This window comes from Clupea harengus, chromosome 12 (assembly GCF_900700415.2).
Source record: "Clupea harengus chromosome 12, Ch_v2.0.2, whole genome shotgun sequence".
Taxonomy (NCBI): domain Eukaryota; kingdom Metazoa; phylum Chordata; class Actinopteri; order Clupeiformes; family Clupeidae; genus Clupea; species Clupea harengus.
In genome coordinates this window covers 12,565,020-12,585,396 of record NC_045163.1, presented here as the reverse complement: position 1 = coordinate 12,585,396, position 20,377 = coordinate 12,565,020, and the positions used below count along the sequence as shown (strand labels likewise).

The following is a 20,377-nucleotide window of genomic DNA, read 5'->3' as shown; positions in this document are numbered from 1 at the left end:
ATTAGCACCCTGGAGCAGGCAGGGTGAAATTCCAGTGAAAGGAAACGTTAGGCTCAATAATGGATGCTAATGCTAGCAGGGGGGGGGCATTGTGGCAGTTAACAATTAGCAGGACAAACAGAAGTGTACAGGAAGACCACAAGACCTGGCTATTTTAGACAGTGCAGAGGTTTCTGTACCTGGGTGAGAAGAGTAAATCTGGGTGTGGGGCTGTCTGTTTGGCGTGAGAGAAAATGTTGAAAATGACAGGCTGCTGCCAAGAGGAATGTGGCTAAGCTGTTTCACTCGCCCACTGACATGTCAGTATCTGAACATAAAAATAAGTGATGCTGAAGGTTTAGTAATATCTGCACTTCAGGGTAAAATTTGCTGAATTTAGCTGATTACTTATAGAAATTAAATATCATACTTGTCTTAATGTCAGTTGCCAGACAGATCGTCGTCATTCAAATGCCTTTTACTGGGACAGCTATGTTAGTGATCATTACATTGAGTTCAACTTTCAACAAAGATCAGTTTTGTTTTCTGGTTTTGGATCAGTTGTTGTGCTCTAGTGTTATATTCAACTTTTACTATAAAAAAATATACATGCAAGGGTGTGTGTGTTTCAGGTTTTTTCCCATGCCTTTAATAACAGTCCAAAAAGCAGTTCCTAACACCCACCGTCTGTCTGTCAGCAGAGACAGCTGTGTGTATGAAACCAACGTACTCATTCAAGGCCTCATTTTAGACCTCATTTTAGAAAAAAACAGATTTAGCAGTGCATTCCCCACAGGTAACATCAACCGTGTCCTGGCGACGTGGGAATGACGACCTGTTTGTTTGGACTTAATTTGATTTAAACCTTGTCAAACTGACAGCTTGTCATTGCATGAGTCCTATTCTTTGTTTACTTTCATCTCAACAGCACATCGATTATGTCACCACCGCTATGCTCATTACTGTTATATCAACAACCTGGTAGGGAGATGTTCTGGAAAATAGAAAATGAGCACATTCCCATAACCATCTGTGCTTAGCCAGTAAACGTCACAGGGCCTGACTACATTAAAACACTAATAACTTTATATCAGGTGTAAGTATGAAAATGCTATGGTTTCTTGCCTTGACACTGTTATCATGTATCCATATTTATAACCCATATATTACCATATATGAATGAATATAGCACCAGCATGATCACTGGAGTTTATATTAAGCCTAACCTGTGTCTCTGTGTTTATTATATTTATTAAATATATATATTTGGTTGTTTGTTATATTAAGCCTAACCCAAGCCTAATTATATTATATTAAGCCTAAGTCTTTCTACCTCTACAAAGTGCCTTTGATGCAACCTTGGGATATCACTTCGGCGTCACTCACCTTCACATTTCTGATTGATCTCGTTCTGACGATGTCCGGCTGGGCACTTGCACTCGTACGAGCCCACGGTGTTAATGCAGTTCCCTCCTTGGCACAGCCCTGGAATGGCCTGGCACTCGTCAACATCTGGGCACGCAAAGAGAAAAACGTATAAACAATCACGACAACATCTGGAAGCTACCACCAGCAGCACATTAATGTCACAACTGCCGTCCGCCAAGTGACACAAACACAGACACGGACAGCAAAAAAGCTACAGTGACTGTGACGTTCGTTTCAGAGTTGGTGTAAATGAGCCTGCTTTGCTTTTGAAAATAAACCATCAAAAACTTTGCTTTCTGCAGCACTTCCCCTTATGTTTTGCTATGGCGCTCATGATTTTAACAGCTTCAGTGTAGGAAAATTCTACTTCTCTTTCGCCGGCCTGCCAAGCACATAAAACAAGAGTTGAGAGCTGCTAAATTTAACAGAGGCAGTTTGGCTTTAACCAGCAAATCACTGCTTTGTCTCACACAAACACCTGGACCTCGATGTTCAACCAATGCAGCGCTTACTGTACTGTTCTTCTGTTATGATACCCTTTGCTTCTATGTGGCTTGCTAATAGAGCCCCCATACTTTGCTGGATCTTGAGTGCTCAGCTGGTTCTGTGGTGTCATTGTGTGTGGAGAGTGATCCAGTGGGTTGCGTGACTTCCTGTATCCCTCTGGACGGAGCCATGACCTACCCCCTGAAGAAGGCATTTTTTTTTTTTTGCCGAAACCACTTAAAGAGGAAGCCGACGCTCCGCAGTGACAATATGAGCCATGGACAGAAGCAGCATTCACAGGGCTTTAATATATCCTCCCTCTGCCCACACCCCAGAGGGAAGAAGGGCCCCTTGTGTGACAGACTGTAGGAGGGTGGTGGAGAGACAGAGCGAAGGAGAGAAAGGGAGAAAGAGAGAAGAAGCAAGAAAGAGAGAGGGAGTAGGTCAGGGAGGTGTGTGTGTGTGTGTGTGTGTGTGTGAGAGAGAGAGAGAGAGAGAGAGACAGCTTGAGAGAAATGTGTGCATACACCACTGTTAAATTGAAAAGCATGCTTAATGCATGTGAATCTGAGCTTCACTTTTAAAAAAATTCCACCCTCAGAGTAAAACAAAGAAGGTCTCTTGTTTTCCCAGCCAGGTTATTTGTGGACTAAAATATTTAGATTTCATGGACATCTCCACGTGCTGGAACACTGCACAGGAGCAGCACTAATGCTAACAGCACAGACCCCCGAGGAGGGGAAGGGAGGGGGAAATGCACAAGTAGGTGCTATCTCTTACTCAGCTTCACCTCACAGATCTGGCAGCCACAAGACACAGAGCCACACTCTTTCTCTCTCCTTCTCTCTCACTCTCTCTTCCCGGAGGACGACTGAGGGAGAGGAGGAGAGATGAGGTCACAGGAAAGACTAAAAGGATTTGGTCCCTGTTTCAGCAGAAATCTTTCCCTCTCGCTCTCCCTCACTCTCTCTCTCTCTTACTCTTTCAATCGAATGCTCTCTTTCTCTCTCAGAATCCCTAACATGCAGTATTGCCCAAGCATTTAACATAATTCAATTCTACTTATTTTAAAATAAGAAATTCATAAATGAAATCACTACCAAAATTGAGTTTTGTCATTAACTCACTGGTGTGTGCACATACATTCCTCTCCACTCTCCTTTCAGACTTTCTATGTGTATATGATGTTGTCTCTCCTCAAAATGTCATATCACAAAATGCAATATTCTGTTCTAACCATGTAAAAATAGGTCTGACGATTTCTCTAACTGTAGTGTGCTTGGCAGGTCTGAGCTTCATCCAAGCGGAGCTCAGTGTTTGATCAGTCAGAAGAAAGCCATTGCTTACTGTGTTTATGGACCAGATAACACTGCCTTTTGGTTTAGTGGTGCTGTTTTACATGGTGGAAAAGCAACACAACAATGTCCTTTCCTTGAATATTTTTTGCATTTCATTTTTGAGTTGAGAGGAGAGGAGATGCCTGGGTCTTTGGGTGTGAAGGGTATTGTGACAGAGAGTGCACTTATTTGAATAGCTAGACTTTTTACGGGCTTCGTGAATATTTCCATCAATGGGTACTCTCATTAACACTAAATAATTACAGATTTTGAGTTAGCATTAAACAAAACATATCACTACGATACATACTAACGCTATGTCAGCAACTTGAATGAGATCAGAGACCGTTCTCATTTACTGTACCCAAATAGAAAAAGAGGGGTCAGTTGAGTTCTTAATGGCAAAATTTCAATTTGGCAGAGCTGGAATTCTGAACATGCCTATCTATGGAACATGCACACGATTACAAAACATTAATTCTTTAAAGCTGCTCAGCCACAGCCGCAGCCACAACAGAAAAGTACATTCATACTTCTCCTCAACTAAAAAAAAAAAATTAAGACATTTAATTGTGTGCCTAATTATGCTGGCCCTGATGAAAAAAAATTGAAGTCAGTCACATCCTGTGTGTCTGGCCAAGCGGTGATTTCACTCCTGCAGGAAACGTGCCTAAATGGCTACACCTGAGCACTAATTAGGAAGTAAATAAATCCTGTCACATCCCTGGCCTGTTTGTGTGTTGTTTGTCAACCCTCACCAATATGCTAAAGATTACCCCAAAGCTATTCCAGATGGGGATTGGTGCCAGTTTTGGTGATAAGGTCTGGCAGCGGATAAAAAAAAAAAAGGTGGCTTTCCAGACAGGTTTGAGCTCCGATAAATTGCTCCAATATGTTGACAGCAGTTTTGTATGGCCGCCATCTACCCTCTCCACTGAAAGCGCTGCCAGTTGGTCTGTACGGGGGGCATCTGAGTTCTGGTCAGTCTCTTGGAATTGGCAGCGAGAGGACTAGAAAGGCAGTAGAGACAGCAAGAGAGAGAGAAAGACAGAAAGAAGGAAGAGACATTTGAGGGGAAAAAAGCAGTTTGTGAGAGCCAGAGGCAGTGTGTGTGTGTGTGTGTAGCTGTGTGAATGTGTGTGTGTGTGTGTGTGTGTGTATGTAGCTGTGTGAGTGTGTGTGTGTGAGAGAGAGAGAGAGAGACAGAGAGATATAGGAAAAGTGCTGGAATATGGAAAGATAGAGAGAAAGGAGAACAGAGAGAAGAAGAAGGAGAGGCCCTTCCTCACAGTCCGTCAATGTTTCCAGTACCACTCCACAGAGAAGATATAGAATAGAAGAAAAGAAAACTGACGCCGTCTTGAACTGATTGAGGCGTTTTGCTCGACTGGAAAGCGTCGAGAGTGTTTGTGGTTCCTCATCTCAAACCCATCACAGCTTGTTCACTCCAGAGTGTTTTGATCTGATGTGTTTTTCAGGGGCTTAATTAGGCCACAAACAAAATTCCGTTTGTCTGTGATCGTGACGAGCCCGCACCGAACAACGTCCAACAACAACAATTATATTTGTGTTTGCTGTCCAGAATAATTGGAACCAGGTCAGAGAGGCAGTGGAGTAAAGACCACAAAAAAAATAACCGAGCAAAATAAATTAAGACACACTCCATATAGCAACATGTCATGTAATACTGCCAACAGCCTTCTATAGCTCAAAAACTAGTAAAGTAAAGTTCTGAATGAAGTTCTTTTTTAACAAAGTTTTCAATTCAATTTAGTAGCGTGAAACGCAATTTTAAAGGTTGGCAATATCATCACCAACCTTTAAATAAGATACAAATACAACAGGTATCCAGTCCCAAAAACAACCTTGGATAGAGATGTGAAGCTTACATAGAGATGTGTAGCTTACACCAAGACATCAAATGAAGACTGCTGACAAACCCCTTATCAGTCAAGACAGAGATGTCCTCCCAACCAAGAAAGGGTATCCCCCCACCACAAACACACACACACACACACACACACACACACACACACACACACAAGTTGCCATGTCAGTGATGAAAGATCAAAGGGGTGTGTGGAGGACCTCACTCATACCAATCTCAAGCATCTGCTCTCCATGACAGTGGGGGGAGGCCAGCTATGACTGGTAACTAGGCTTCGTCTGCATGAGGTCTGAGACCTTAGCCGCATAGCCTACATTTAATCTGCACAGTAACACATTATAGTGGTTTATAAAATCAGTGGTAAGAGCAGACTGTAGGTTAAGCGAAAAATAATTATATTTGTTATTGATAATAAAGAGTTTAGAACAGTGCAACAAAGCAATGTGCAACATGACATGTCTGAGTTGTTTAAATGCCTGTGCTTTATGGAGATGCTGAGCTTGAGCACGAGAGACCACAATGCAAGTGCTGTGGATCCTGGATGTTTCATGGTTTACAATTGCTTCCAATTTCATGGTTTTATTACTAACAACAAATGTAGGCTATTGTTGAGGGCTTTGTCCTTCACGTACTGTAGGCTACCTCTGAAGTAACGTTAACGCTAGCTAGTAGCTATCGCTATCGTTGTCTGACAGGACTAAAGCTAACGTAACATTCATCTGTTTTGAAACTTCCGTCTATAATAAAAAATCTTTTCACGTCAGATTTGCTCATATAGGCTATTGCTGACACTTTTAAAAACTGGTTTTTGAAAAATGGTCTGATGCAAATAGATTAAACAGTGATAGATTAAAGTGTGGCTTGTTAATGTCATCCCTTTCCTAACAACAGATAGATAGATACATTTGTATTAATCCCGTTAGAAATTCACGTGGAAAAGGAGCAAGGTAATAGGAAGATTTTTATTAAATAATGCCGGTTGTGTCCGTTGTTCTGGCTGGTCTAATGATGCGATCACGTGGGGCAATCCGATTAGGTATGCGGATAGCGTGCAGACGAACACCAACCGCAACCGGATTTCGAGTTTACTCACTTTGGACCCCCGATTCGAGGGAGTGCGGATACAGTGTGCGGATAGAGTGCGTTCGTCTGCACGATAGGGCTATCCGGAGACGGGGTTCTCCGGGTTCAGGCAAACTAGACTCCGTCTGCATTGGGCCTGAGTGAGAAAGGTAGGGGGGTGAAAGACTACGACCCCATGGACTTATCTTGTTTTTCCCTTCAGATGTTTATGAATATAAATGTTGTTTACAGTAATGTTATGCCTTGGCGTTACAGTTCAGTAAAATGTATCCAGTTGTAATTAGATTGCGGATTTTTATTTATTTTTTGCCGTCGTTTGTCTTTAATGTGTGTGATTTTTTTGGCAAAGAGGTTGTTCTGAGATTTTAGCATTCCAGCATTCCCTCAATCTTAATTTTTTAAGCTGTACTTTTAGTCTTTAGATTTTCTTCTCCGTCTTTGACAAGACAGTGATGCTGGGATGCCAAAACAAATTCTAGAGAAACCTGACAAAGTCTAATCGCATCCCGCAGCAATAAAATCAGTCCACATTCTTTTTCCTCTCGGCCTCTCGTCAGTTGGGCTTGTCAGTCGGACTCTGCCATGAGAAGCCTTGACAGCCCAGACACCTTTCAGGTTTCCTCAGCAGGTCCGTGCCAGGCGTTGGCCCACACATACACCAGTGTATCCTAAACCTAAAATTCCACATCTCTTTCACAGGAAGAGAAGCGCGCCCGCCAGGTCTCGCTGCAGCCTCACGCCTTCTCGCCCCGGCTCTCGGCTCTTGGCTCCGATCCCTCCGAGACACTACTGATGGCACCGGGGTGCACGTCTGATCTGCTTCCCCTCTCGTCTGGAACTCGACTCAACGCTGAGCCGAGCTGAGCTGAGCGTCCGCATTACTATGCCCTCTGTGAATCTCCGCTCACTTCCTGTCTCCCTGGCTCCAGCATTGGGAATGAATACAGGATGAGAGTAAACGTGGCTGCGGAGGACAAACACGGCGACTGAAGTATTCACCAGAGGACGTGGGCGGACAGACGGGGGCCTGGTGTGCTCTCAGTCACCATGGGGATTTACCGCGGAGTGTGTTTATATTCAATTTGTTTAAAATTGCTGTGCTGAAAAATGTAAAGGTATCAATGTGATTTTACTCGTTTCACTTTATTCAACATGCCTTTTAGCATCGAGGACTTAGGTCAGTATTATACTTCCATACATTGGAACTGGTAATGGGGACTGCTTTGTATTTTTTGAACAAGAGACAATACTCCCTTTGAAAAGCTCACTAGGGATGACCCGTTTTGAAAATGATTTATACCAGAGGCCCTACAACATCTTTATTACCCTGATGATGGTTCTGACACATACTTGAATGAGAGGCCACATAAGGCGTTCTTTTGTCAAAGTGGTGTATTTTTGGAAATTTGAGTAAACCCTCCAATAAGCGCTGTTCTTGCCTATCAGAATCTATCCCTGTAAAATGTTTGCTTACACATCTAACATAGAGAAAGGTCAGGTCACCCGAGTCAAGGTTAGAAGCCAAAGGCGATGTAACAGTGGAGTACGGAATATAAGGACATTGCTTTACAGTTAGGGCTACTTATTGTTTTTATTGATTGAGGGACTGTTTTAACTCTTGAAAGACGATTATCAACATTGCAAGAAGACAAGATTACAAGCTATTTTCTACTGTCACTACATATTGTGAAGAGTGCAACCACATGGGTCGGCGGTCGTGGCACTTACCCTGGCAGGCCCCGGTGCGGATGTTGGGGATGAAACCTCTGCGGCAGGGCTGAGGCTGGGCCGGGCAGATCTCACAGGGGTGGCCCCAGGCTCGGCCCACGGTGGCACAGCACAGCGTCTTGGTGCAGACGATGCCAGTCACCTGGCCCTGGCACATCTGGTTGTTGACCTGGGTGAAGCAGGGACCCGTTCTGTAGTCTGAGGAAAAACCGAAACAGAAGCTGCAGCTCAGAGGATGGATCATTGATTTGAGATATTCGACTTTCACATTTGGAGTGATTATTCATCATGTCTGATACCAAATAGGAATTAGAGATCTACCCTCAAGTCTGAGGACGAGGAACGTAATGTGAGAACATGGGAACCCATTTATAACACATTCAACTAATGCAAGACTCTCTGATATAGAGGGAAATGTCACATTTTGATAGATAATGGTGTCCAAAAAACAAAAGTGTATAAAAGAGCAAAATTAAGTCAACAATTTTCCAGTGTGCTTTTGCAAGATCCAATAAATTCAGACTAGACGAGAGTGATCCTGACTGGGAAATAACAAAGACACCATTTACAAGCCAATCTGTATATCTTGGTTACACAAACAAAACAAAAGAGCGAACATATGAAGTCAATTTTTTAAGCAAAACACTTCGTTCAGATGATTGTCTTACTCAGAAGGAGACCTTCAAACACAGAGTACGCACTTGAGTGAATCAATATTTGACTTAAAAGCCTCTGGTTTTAAGTACCACAAACATATCATGAAACTCTAAATATGCATGTAAGCAGTCGGATTTATCCTGGTGACGAGCCGTATTGCTTACAGTTGAGAAATCATTCCTTCCATTCCAAGACCCAGGGATCCCCCCTTTGGACTCGCTCTTTGCTTGGATAGCAGAATCCCTTTTTTCCCCCTCAAACTGAACTGTGCCATGGCTCCACAAGTGGATCATCCCTGCGGCCTCAGCAGACAAACCCTCATAAAGAGTTACCCTCGTTGAAAGTGTGCGCATCTGCAGAGCCTGTTGTAAATTGCGACGCAAACGGTAAATACAGATGCCCCAGTGCACGGCCTCTTAGCTCAGTCTGTGTCACTTCTTGCGGCTGCTTTTAGTACTGGGGAATAAACATTTATAGAAGACGCGCGGAGACTAAGTTTGGCGGTATAAGTCGACATGACGGTCGCCACAGGATGTGAGCCCTTCAGAATGTGGAGAGATGGCAGCTAAAGATTAGGATGGATTAACGGAGATCCAGGAGTCATGCCTATGTCTTGGTCTTGGCCTCACCAATGATACACATCTATGATAGGGAACACATTGTCCAAAAGCCATTTCAATATTCAAGTTCTATCCTTGACCATGGCACAAGTGACTATTATTTAAAGATAACATCAACTAATATAACATATAACTAATATGCCACAATCCCCCTGGCAAAGTACTGGAGCCCCACTAATATAACAGAGAATGGGATGCATGGGATTTCCCTGAAACCCACTTCATTATATCTGTCCAGACTTTGGGGTTCAACCCTAAAGCACTTAAGTGCCTTTAATGGGAAAAAGGAACATTCTAGATGAAAAGTGAACACTCGGAGGATTTACATCCCTCAGAGGCAAACTTGTGTGGCCCACATTTTACAGTCTCTTCATCAAAGGACCACTGTCAATATTTTTTCATACAACACTAGGTGAGGGTACATAAAAGAATGTGTGGTATATGTTTTCAAAGCTTACCTCCATCCATGATGGTATGTGTCTATAGAATTAATATTTGGGTTTTTGGTATTTGGTTATTGAATCTATCAGTAAACCAACCTCTTGAAGACAGAGGTGGCCATCGCTATCAATCTACGTTTGCTTTCAACTCCTTCACTTCGCATCACTCAGTTTTCTTTCATTAAAACCAGTTAGTACTTCCAAGGCCTGATATCACCCATGGCTAATGTTACACAAATGTTATTGGAACCACGGCTGTGATGTTGAAGAAAACTGCAACTCAGCAAAGCCTCCAGTAGAAGCAGAAACATGAGGGACTAGTGAATACCATGTCTGAGCTCTTTAGTCAATGGCGCCACTGTTATAGAACAAGTTTAATATGACTTAAACATCAACACACTGCCAATAACATCGCTGTCAATATCTGCATTTAAAGACAGACAGCATGCTGCACCACACGGCAGACATATTAATGTGACAGATGCCCCAGACAAGTCATCAAAGTTCCACCTATCAGTCTCACATAAGAATGACTGAAATGGAAGGGAAATGTTGCTTTAGTAAACCATGAGAAACCAACCACAAATAACAGATAAACAGAAGGCAATCACGGATCGCTGTTAGGGTTCAGCTCATCATGGAAGCTGTAGCTGAAGTAAATCGGACTTTGTGTAAACACATCAATTACAGACGCAAGGGATGAGTCATGCTGGGGGGAACAAGAGTGTTTTCAAGAAATCTAGGTCTGGGCTGAGCGGTGATGCGTCTTTGACATAATCGAAGCCAAAAGAGAGAGAGAGCTACGTCATCACCCTGTCACAGAGATGCCAGAAAGGTTTGTCTGATCCAGCTGTGATTTGACCTTAATTTAGACAACGTGGCCCACTTGCAAAATGATAACCTATTTTTACCACTGTTTAGGGCTGGATCACATTACATCCCAGGGCTTTTCACAGTAATTCACGCAACAGCACCATCAGAAGCATAGGATCATGTCAACCATAAAGGACCCCTCCATTATCCCTACTCATTTTTGTAAACACTGCACAGACTTCCCATAGAGAAGCTTTTGCATTATTTGATTGCACTGATTTGATTCATGATTTGTTGATGCCAACAGACTTTTGTCTTTCATTTAATTTCCATTTGTTTTATCAAAAGGACATTTAATCGCAAAGGCTTTAATGCCTTAACACCACTCTGGATGCTGGAGATTAATGGCTACTTAACATGTACTGTACATTGTGCCAGCAATCAACAACACATTGTTTCTGTGCTACTTTGATCAGCTATAAATATCATCACATGGAAAAGACCATGGGGCCATGGTTTGCACAAATTCCGTTAATGCATTTGTCAAAAGCACATTTTTGTCACTATTTTGAGTTGCACTTGTGTTTTATCATGATCCTTCTTCTCTCACACATTTGTACTGTATCAGTCACTTCTGTATCTGTTGCAAAGCCATAAAATACATCTTGAAACATGCCGTAAAGTATATCTGGAAATGTACACAGTAGTAACTCACACAATAGTACCACCACATCAGTGTACACAAATAGTTTATCCTGAGAGACACAGAACATATGGGCCTATTGATTATTTCCTGACATTGACTAAAGGGCCAATCCACCCTGAAATCCCACAATACATCAGATACATCTATTCAGTGCTGACAAATGCTGCTAATTATTCAGTGCTGGTGGGTAGTACAGCCTATGCTTGTCAATGGAGATGGCAAAAACACCTCACACAATAAAGCAGACCTCATATGAACTGTGTGGGATTAGTACAAAAATACTGTCTGTACACCCAACCGATAGTTGACACATCGTTCTCAAACAGATAGCTTGTGCAAACCCAGCGCCATGCCGTAGCGTCTGCAAAGGGACAGTATCTTGATAAACAGACCCAGTCAGGAGGGAGCCCCACGATGGCAGAGGCTGGGGAGGAAATGAGTCTGGTCTGCCCAAAGCTCAGAGCGCTGGCCTACTACCCCGAGCGCTCCGGTCCTCCCCTCCGCACAGACCCTCTCTATCTCCATGTCTCACGGCGCCCGACCAGGGGCGTTACACATGTGTTCCACATTACGGCCAGCCTTGTGTTTCAGCTCGTGATGCGCTCATAAGGCAGGACAGCTTCCCCTCCCATCCCTATTCCTTTATCCAACCCAACCCACCCTACAGCCCCATTTCCACTGACCTCCATCTCTAACGAGATGGAATGACTGACTGCTTTTGATTTGCCAATTTATCTTGACACACCAACACTGATGGAAATTTCACTCACATAAGACGTGCTTGGTGGTTTCAAAAACAGTCATTCAAGAAAGTGGCGGAATATGCCAGAAGTGCCAAACATTTGCTAACTGGAAATTAGCTTTTAACAAGTTAAAAAACAAAAACTGGGAATTATAGGCAAACTTTGATCAGCACAAAATGACTGTCAGCCTTGTTTTTTACGAGTGGCAAAATGTTTCCAGCATAAACTCCTTTGTTCCCATACCAACACACACCAGGAAAGAGCATCTTGACAGTAAAACTCCTAGTTTTCTGTACATAGGAACCAACATTCTCTTAAAAAGATTACAGCCTGTCAAAGCACTCACGCATTCTCCTGCATAACCCACGTCAGCAGCTCCTCCCGTAACGAGTTGTGACAAAGCAGTTCTTCTGCTGCACGACCAACTGGGACATCCTCAATGACACGTCAAGACGCACAGCTGTCAGTGGCCGGGTCTCAAGTCAAAACGCAGGTCTCCTGAACTGGTGATTTCATCAACTGGATGCAGGGACTTGAAACACATTCCTTTCCCCCCTCTCTTCTGATTAGAGGGGTTTCAGTGACAGTTGGAGGGAAGCCTTTACTGTTCAAGGCCTGTCCAGGTTTTTTCCCCTTTTCCAAAAGTACTTATTCGTGTCCTCTAAATCAGGCTGTCAAATGGGGCCCTCTATTTAAAAAGTGAGTATATGACAGAGCAGTACAACACACAACAGACTGCGTGGAAACGGTAACTAGGGAGAATGAAAGTGAATTGTGTGAGTCAACAGGTGACCAGTCAAAGGGGAGGAAGGGGGAGAGGGCTTTATGTAAGAGTCCTAAAAGTGACCTGACCAACTGACTGATTTTGCAGAACATGAGCTTCAATTGTATATGTCTACATATAGCCCATACATGATGTCTAGCTGAACAGATCTGCAATTAAATTGACCCAACACAGCTTGTAACAATCCTACCAGACTATGTCCATGTCAGAGCATAGAGCCTGACCCCTACTTCCCTGTGTATTCTCGTTTCAGCATTTTTCATCTTAAACAGACAAACGGCATGAAATTAGATAACCCTCCACACACCTACATCCAATCATCCCACTTCACTTGGAAGGCAAGCGCTTATTGTTCTTGGTCCATTTTATCTGCCCGTAGTGTGTGTGTCTGCTGTCTGATATCTTTCCCAGAGATGCCCCAGAGGGCCACTGGAGGAGTGGCTGAGGTATAAATTAGGCAGGGGGCTCCTGGAGCTGACACAGAGCCCGGCAGCAGCAGACAGCACCTGTGGAGCGTGTGGGTCAGTCCACCCAGGGAGGGCCTGTGATGTGTCTGCATGGTGTCCCTCTGGAGTGATGCTTTGGGGGGGTGGGTGGGTGGGTTATGAGTGACATCTGATGAATTTACTACACTCGCCAGCCTCTCGCTAATTTGTCATGCACCAAGAGCATTCTTTGTGCCCAGCGGCCAAATCAGTTGGATTCATTAAAATATATTGTGGTGGCCAAATTTAACATCATTTCAATTAAATCCAAATCATTTCTGATGGTGAAACAATCAACCAATTATCAACAAAAACGGACATCTTTAATGCAAGTCTAGCCTTCTCTGTCTGTCTGTCTGTCTGTCTATCTGTCTGTCTGTCTCTCTGTCTCTCTCTCTCTCTTTCTCTCTCTCTCAAAAACAGGAAAAAAGACACATTTGCTTTTGATCAGCGCCTCAGCAGGACAGCTGAGAGGGACTCCAGCCCTGGATGGCTACATGTGTAAGAGCACTGGAGCAGGTACTGAGGTGCAGATGGTGAGCGTCCCGCGCACATGTTTTGGAAATGAAAGGAAAGGAAATAGAAGAGGCTGTTCTGTCACGTGGCCCTGCACCCCCCCCCCTCACACACACACACACACACACACACACACACACACACACACACACACACACACACACAGACACACACACACACACCCACACCCACACCACACCCACACCCACATACTTCCCTGTCCCTCCTTACTTTCTCTCTCTCACCACACTCTCTGTCTCTTTCCTATGATTCCGCTCCCTTCTTCACCCCCCCCCCCCCACCCGCTCTGAGTTAGTCACTTCCTCCATGAAGATACAGCAAGGGGCAGCAGCCCCCCCCTCTCTCCCTAACCATACCCCCCCCCCACACACACACACACACACACACACACTTCCCTCACCCTCCATCCATACCTTCCGTCCCCCTCACAGACATAACACTGAGGCAGACTTTCCACAGGGGATTCTCCCTTACCTCTTTCACACTGGGGCCCTGTGAAGCCGTAGACACAGGCACACCGGTTGGGTCCAATGCAACGCCCGCCATTCTGGCACTGCTTCTCGCAGACGGCTGAAACACAAGGCCCAGACACGAGCTCGTTAGTCCCGTACAGAAACCGCAGAAACACAGGCGCAGGAACAGACACATGGTGGAGATTAAAGACAGATACACAATTACTAACAATTAACAAAGATGCTTACACAGAGGACAATAGCTGTCAAACACCATTTGAGAGTGAATATTTCATGACCTATATGTGTATTAAATGTATGGAGAATTCTCTATACCATCCTTTCTGAGATAGATGGCCTGCAAGTATTTCTTAGGATATAAAGGAGGGGGTAAAAACTCCTGCGATCTCCATTAGTCATTTGGACAAGGCAGCTCATCGTATGGGGTCATGTCAACTTCCAGCGCGACAGAAGATCCTCAAGCTGTTTAAGTGATTGAAAGATCATTACATCCAGTTCTTTCAATCAACCAGAGCTCCACAAGTTCCTTTAACAGGTGGACTGGAACAGTTAAAAAGGGCTTTCACACTCGCCTTTCCGTCCAGCGGCAAGATGCATTTGGCTTTGAAACGATAAATCAAACGGGCCCCCTTCGACATTTGCCGAGTAGTGATTTAAGTGAACAGCCAGAAGAGATTGTCATTTGTGGGAGCGAGCTTCACTTGGCTGTCCACTTCTAAACCCCCCCCCCCCCCCCCCCCTGAAAAAAAACATCTCAGCACCCCCACCACCCTCTCCCTTCCACTCATCATCACTGTCGTCCCCTTATGAAATAAGTGCAACATGCCGATGATTTACACCTCCATGAGCCTCCTGGTGCAGCAGCCAATTAGAGCGTTCCAGGTGAGCGCGGATGCCTGAGAGCCCAGATCAGACGCAGGGGAAGGGTCCAGTGGGCGAGGCCCGCACGGCAAGTCAAGAGGTGGCGCGAATTATGGGCCCCGTGGTTTATGGCAGGGCAAGACCCCTGATGAAGGCAAAGGCCCTCTTCTTCGCGAAAGACTCGCAACCCCGCCCTGAAGGGTCAGTGGGGGTCATGGAGCGATGGAAAAAGGTGTAGGAGTATTGGGACATCACATGAAGGAATCCCTGACTAACGATGGGAAAATACTAAACAGATTTCTTCTGTTATTTTCCGGTGAGGAGATGAGATACTGACATGATGGATTACTGGAGACCAGCAATGGGGTAGATATGCCTAGAAGTCCAGAAGATGGAAACCTCGACTATCATGACTGGGCAACATTAAATATATAGACTCTCCTGTTACTGTCAGGTTGAAGGTGACATGCTTCCTAATAAATTACTATCAATTAAATTCGTTTAACTGATATAGGGCTATTAACACCAGACATAGTCTCAAAGCACTTTACAGAGCCCAAGACCTGCAACCCCTAGAGCAAGCATAAGGCGACGTTAAAACTCCTTTTAACAAGCCATTTGCTTGAGGCCAGCACCAGGAGAGGGATAGAATAGGGGGGTGGAAGGGAAGTGCGAAAAGAATTAGGCTGGGAATCCAAATGTGTGTGATGAATTGTAGGTAGTGTGTCGTAGAATTTAGGATTAGTTCAGATTACTACTTTATATAGGATAGATATTTCTTGAGATTATTTGGACACTTTTAATCCATACTCTAGTCTTTTGCGAGGTGTAGGATGGAGAGCTGTAGGATGGAGAGATGTAGGATGGAAAGGTGTAGGATGGAAAGATGTTTTACTCACGCTGTCCACAGTGGGCTCCTGTGTAGCCCTTGGGACACGTGCAGTGGTCCTCCGCACAGGCCCCGCCATTCATGCACCTGATACTACACTGCTGGGCTGCAGAGACAGTGGAGGATGTTAAGTACCAAAACAGGGTATATCACTCAATGGTGCACCTTGTGGCAAAGACATAAAAGCTAAAGTAAATACAAGCTGAGGGTTCATACAAGTTCAGGTACGGGAGGCTGCCTAAGATCTATGATCCTCATCAACACAGAATGCAAAGGTTGGCTTTTTAGTTTTTTTTGGTCTGGATGTTGCTCTGTTGAGTCAACATTATTCATTTCCCATTTTCTAACTAAGGGGATTCCAGTGAAATGATCCCAGAGGAGGAAAGTCATGAGCTGGCTTTGTGGCTTCGTCTTAAGAAAGCAGTTTTCATGGGGTCGCTTGTGAAGAGGAGGACTTACGGGATTTGGTCCCACAGGTTGGGGTAATGTGACCAGTCGGGCAAGTGCACATGTTGGGGCGTGAGCAGAAACCATCCCCACAGCTGTTACGGCATATGGCTGAGGGGGGGAAAGGGAACAAGACAACATCAAACACAGAACATGTGTCAGTATTGACAGCAGGGGAGATAAGGTGGGGAGTATTCAGGTCACTGTCACTTGACAGTTACATTCTAATAATAGCATAATAATAGTATGATACTGTGGCAGGTAACTTTTATATATGCTGTTCTGCATGTCCGAGGAGACATTGTTAACTTTCTAGTAACCCACATCTATAAATACAGTACTTACCTGTGCAATAAAGCCAGGCACTATGCATTGCTTTTAGCACCGATTAGCCCTCAAGCCTCTATAATTGGCATGTCACTAGTTCTGCGCCCACTGTGACAAACAGTGTGTGCCTCTGTCCCACTGACCAACTCGTGGAGAGATAGTTTGTTATAGACAACATCTGGTGCACTACTTACGCACGATACACTGGTTGCCCCCTGGCAAAGTTTTCCACCCTGGACAGCAGTAGGAATGGAAACGAGATCCACACACATTTGGTCTGTAAAACAGTTAGGATATGCCGTGTTTGTTATGAACTGGCATTAATCAGTTAGGAATAGCCTTGAGATAGGCTAGTAGAAGTAATTAATTGACAGCATATAAGGTACAGTCTTTTATGCGAAGTCAACAATAATAAACAAAGCCATGACACGGGAGAAAGGCAAGTGTTTCTACTTACATTGATGAGTGCTGGCCAGCAGTAGTAATAAATAAATAGATAATACGAACATTGTTAATTACTCAAACCCCGGAGAACTTGACAGCACCAAACAATGGCACTGTAACTATTCAGAAAATAAATCTGACCGTGTGTAAATACACATCTTACTTTATACTTAATCAGCTGTGCGCATTGATATGGCTACAGACATACACAAGTCTTGCAAAAATGCTTGTAAATAGCACTGGACAATAGCGACTATTTTAATTCGTTTCCTATGTCTTGAATTATACTTGACATAGGTAAATGTATCCTAGTTAATGCTAAATAATTGAATTTGGTGTGTCCCTCAAAATCAGGCACTTCAGCTCAAAAACTTCACCCAGTCTTACCCCGTAAGCGCATCTTGTTTTCCACGTCTGCGTACTCTGCTACTTGCTGCAGAGCCATCATATTGTGTCCTCCCGTGATTTTCAGGAATCTGTCCCATTACAATATTCACCAGAATGCCCAACAAACTCACATATCCAAGTACAAAAGCCATAGTCCACTTTCTCCCCGTCATGAATATTTGGTTTAAATTTCAAACTGATCAATGTTCAACCTAATACTAACGGATCCTGCGTCAACGTCTCACAACTCCATTTTTGTCAATAAATTCCCACGAAATAAGGTTTGCGATTGGACGACTGAAGTAAACAACAAAATAGTGACAAAGATAAGATTGGCATTGCCCTCGTCAAAAAAAATTCCATCCAGCCATGCCAGGCAGCAACTCCAAGATCCAGAGAGGACAGATTCGGAGAAACTCGAGAGACAGAAGAGGGGAAAAGAGCGGAGATTCAAAAGCAGTGGCTGCACAGTGCGCAGAGAAGAGGGAACCAGTGGTTGTGCGTGTGCTCCTGGTGTCAGATGGTGCGTAGGTCTCAGAAGTTACTGTCCACGGTGCACCTACAGGCTATGCTGATCGCTGGACAGACAAACGCGTCCCCTCAGCTAACTGGCCCCTGGAGAATTCCCTACACGTGTCTGACATGTTTATGTATGCCCCGCAGTTGAGTGACGTGCTTTTAACTCGAGCTCAGAGTATCTGATAAGGCGATTTTTTAAACTTTTAAGCCTTATTAAGTAACAACAACAAAAAGTTAAGGCTGGACGTCAAGTCACATAGGGCAAACAATTTAAAGAAATAATCTCAATTCCGTAATACAGAAAAATAAGGCTAAAAGACAGAACAGTATGGGTGGTCGCTAGTCTGATGATTAACACAGTTCACACCGCTGAATTCATCCACCCACCCATGCATGTGCTATATAAAACAGAATGTGTAATTTGCCCGTCTTTCCCTGCAAGCCGTTTTACCGCCCTTCTGGCATGTTTGTCTGTAAAACTAGTCTTCAAATACGCGGGAGACTTTATCCTGTGTTGAAAAGTAGAACTTGTTCACCGAAAAGAGCCTTTGAGCTACATCCTTACAATCCCTTAATTAGAAAGTCAACGGGAAGTGTTATATATCATTACAACACGTCAAATGAAATGTGTGTATAAATACAACACATTTTATTAGCCTTCCCCCACCCTTTCATTTAATCTAACCATTGATTAAGCCTTACTTCCCAAATTGTAAAAACGACGTCTTTACCTGACCCCTAGAGGACGTGAGTGTAAAACGCATGATTGCCTCGTAATGAAATATGTCTGCAGTGGAACTCACAGTACGATAGGCCTTAACTATGTCTACTTGCAGTAACCTACATAATCACTTTGCGTATTTTTTTTTTTAAACAAACGCGTTCATTTGCGGGTTCGCAAGTTCACACAGTGTCGAATGGTGTTTAGCTGCAATGAAAATGTTTTACCTTCTTTGACCGTTTTGTGTTTTCTCTCTGCCTTCTTTGAAGAGATTGTAGGGTGCAATGTAAATGTCACAAAAAAGACAAACATGCAGAGGCACTGACCTAAACTAGATCACGGAGCATACCATGATACATTATCAAAATTACAAACATCTATACTACATTTGGGCCACATACATATACAGTGCGTATTCAAAGCGCTACACTTTTACCACATTTTTGTTATGCCTTATTCCAAAACGGATTAAATTCATTTTTTTCCTCAAAATTCTACACACAACACCCCATAATGATAACGTGAAAAAAGTTTTGGGGAATTTTTTGCAAATCTATTAAAAAAAAAAAAACATCAGTATTCACAGCCTTTGCCATGACACTCAAAATTGAGCTCAGGTGCATCCTGTTTCCACTGATCATACTTGAGATGTTTCTACAACTTCATTGGAGTCCACCTGTGGTAAATTCAGTTGATTGGACATGATTTGGACACACCTGTCTATATAAGGTCCCACAGTTGACAGTGCATGTCAGAGCACAAACCAAGCCATGAAGTCCAAGGAATTGTCTGTAGACCACCGAGACAACATTGTATCGAGGCACAGATCTGGGGAAGGGTACAGAAAAAAATCTGGAGCATTGAAGGTCCCAATGACCACAGTGGCCTCCATTATCCGTAAATGGAAGAAGTTTGGAACCACCAGGACTCTTCCTAGAGTTGGCCGCCGGGCCAATCTGAACGATCGGGGGAGAAGGGCTAAGAACCCGATGGTCACTCTGACAGAGCTCCAGCGTTGCTCTGTGAAGAGAGGAGAACCTTCCAGAAGGACAACCATCTCTGCAGCACTCCACCAAGCAGGCCTGTATGGTAGAGTGGCCAGGCGGAAGCCACTCCTCAGTAAAAGGCACATGACAGCCCGCCTGGAGTTGGCACCTGAAGGACTCAGACCATGAGAAACAAAATGATCTTGTCTGATGAAACAAAGATTGAACTCATTGGCCTGAATGCCAAGTGTCATGTCTGGAGGAAACCAGGCACCGCTCATCCCCTGGCCAATACCATCCCTACAGTAAAGCATGGTGGTGGCAGCATCATGCTGTGGGGATGTTTTTCAGCGGCAGGAACTGGGAGACTAGTCAGGATCGAGGGAAAGATGAATGCAGCAATGTACAGAGACATCCTTGATAACCTGCTCCAGACCGGTCTGGACCTCAGACTCGGGCGAAGGTTCATCTTCCAACAGGACAACGACCCTAAGCACATAACCAAGATAACAAAGGAGTGGCTTCAGGACAACTCTGTGAATGTCCTTGAGTGGCCAAGCCAGAGCCCAGACCTGAACCCGATTGAACATCTCTGGAGAGATCTGAAAA

General features: G+C 44.0%; 1 protein-coding gene across 1 annotated transcript in view; it reads right to left on the bottom strand.

The window, feature by feature from the left end:
- LOC105903604 (fibrillin-2) overlaps window positions 1–18,206 on the bottom strand; it is a 91,022-nt gene extending 72,816 nt beyond the window's left edge. Inside the window, exons 1-7 of the mRNA XM_031577485.1 lie at window positions 17,543–18,206; window positions 16,906–16,988; window positions 16,397–16,495; window positions 15,948–16,043; window positions 14,189–14,284; window positions 7,930–8,127; window positions 1,366–1,491 (exon numbers count right to left, since the gene is read on the bottom strand). Of these exons, the coding sequence (XP_031433345.1) occupies window positions 1,366–1,491; window positions 7,930–8,127; window positions 14,189–14,284; window positions 15,948–16,043; window positions 16,397–16,495; window positions 16,906–16,988; window positions 17,543–17,715 (871 nt within the window). The 5' untranslated portion in view covers window positions 17,716–18,206. The remainder of the gene's footprint in view (window positions 1–1,365; window positions 1,492–7,929; window positions 8,128–14,188; window positions 14,285–15,947; window positions 16,044–16,396; window positions 16,496–16,905; window positions 16,989–17,542) is intronic.
- Between the last annotated feature and the right edge of the window lie 2,171 nt (window positions 18,207–20,377).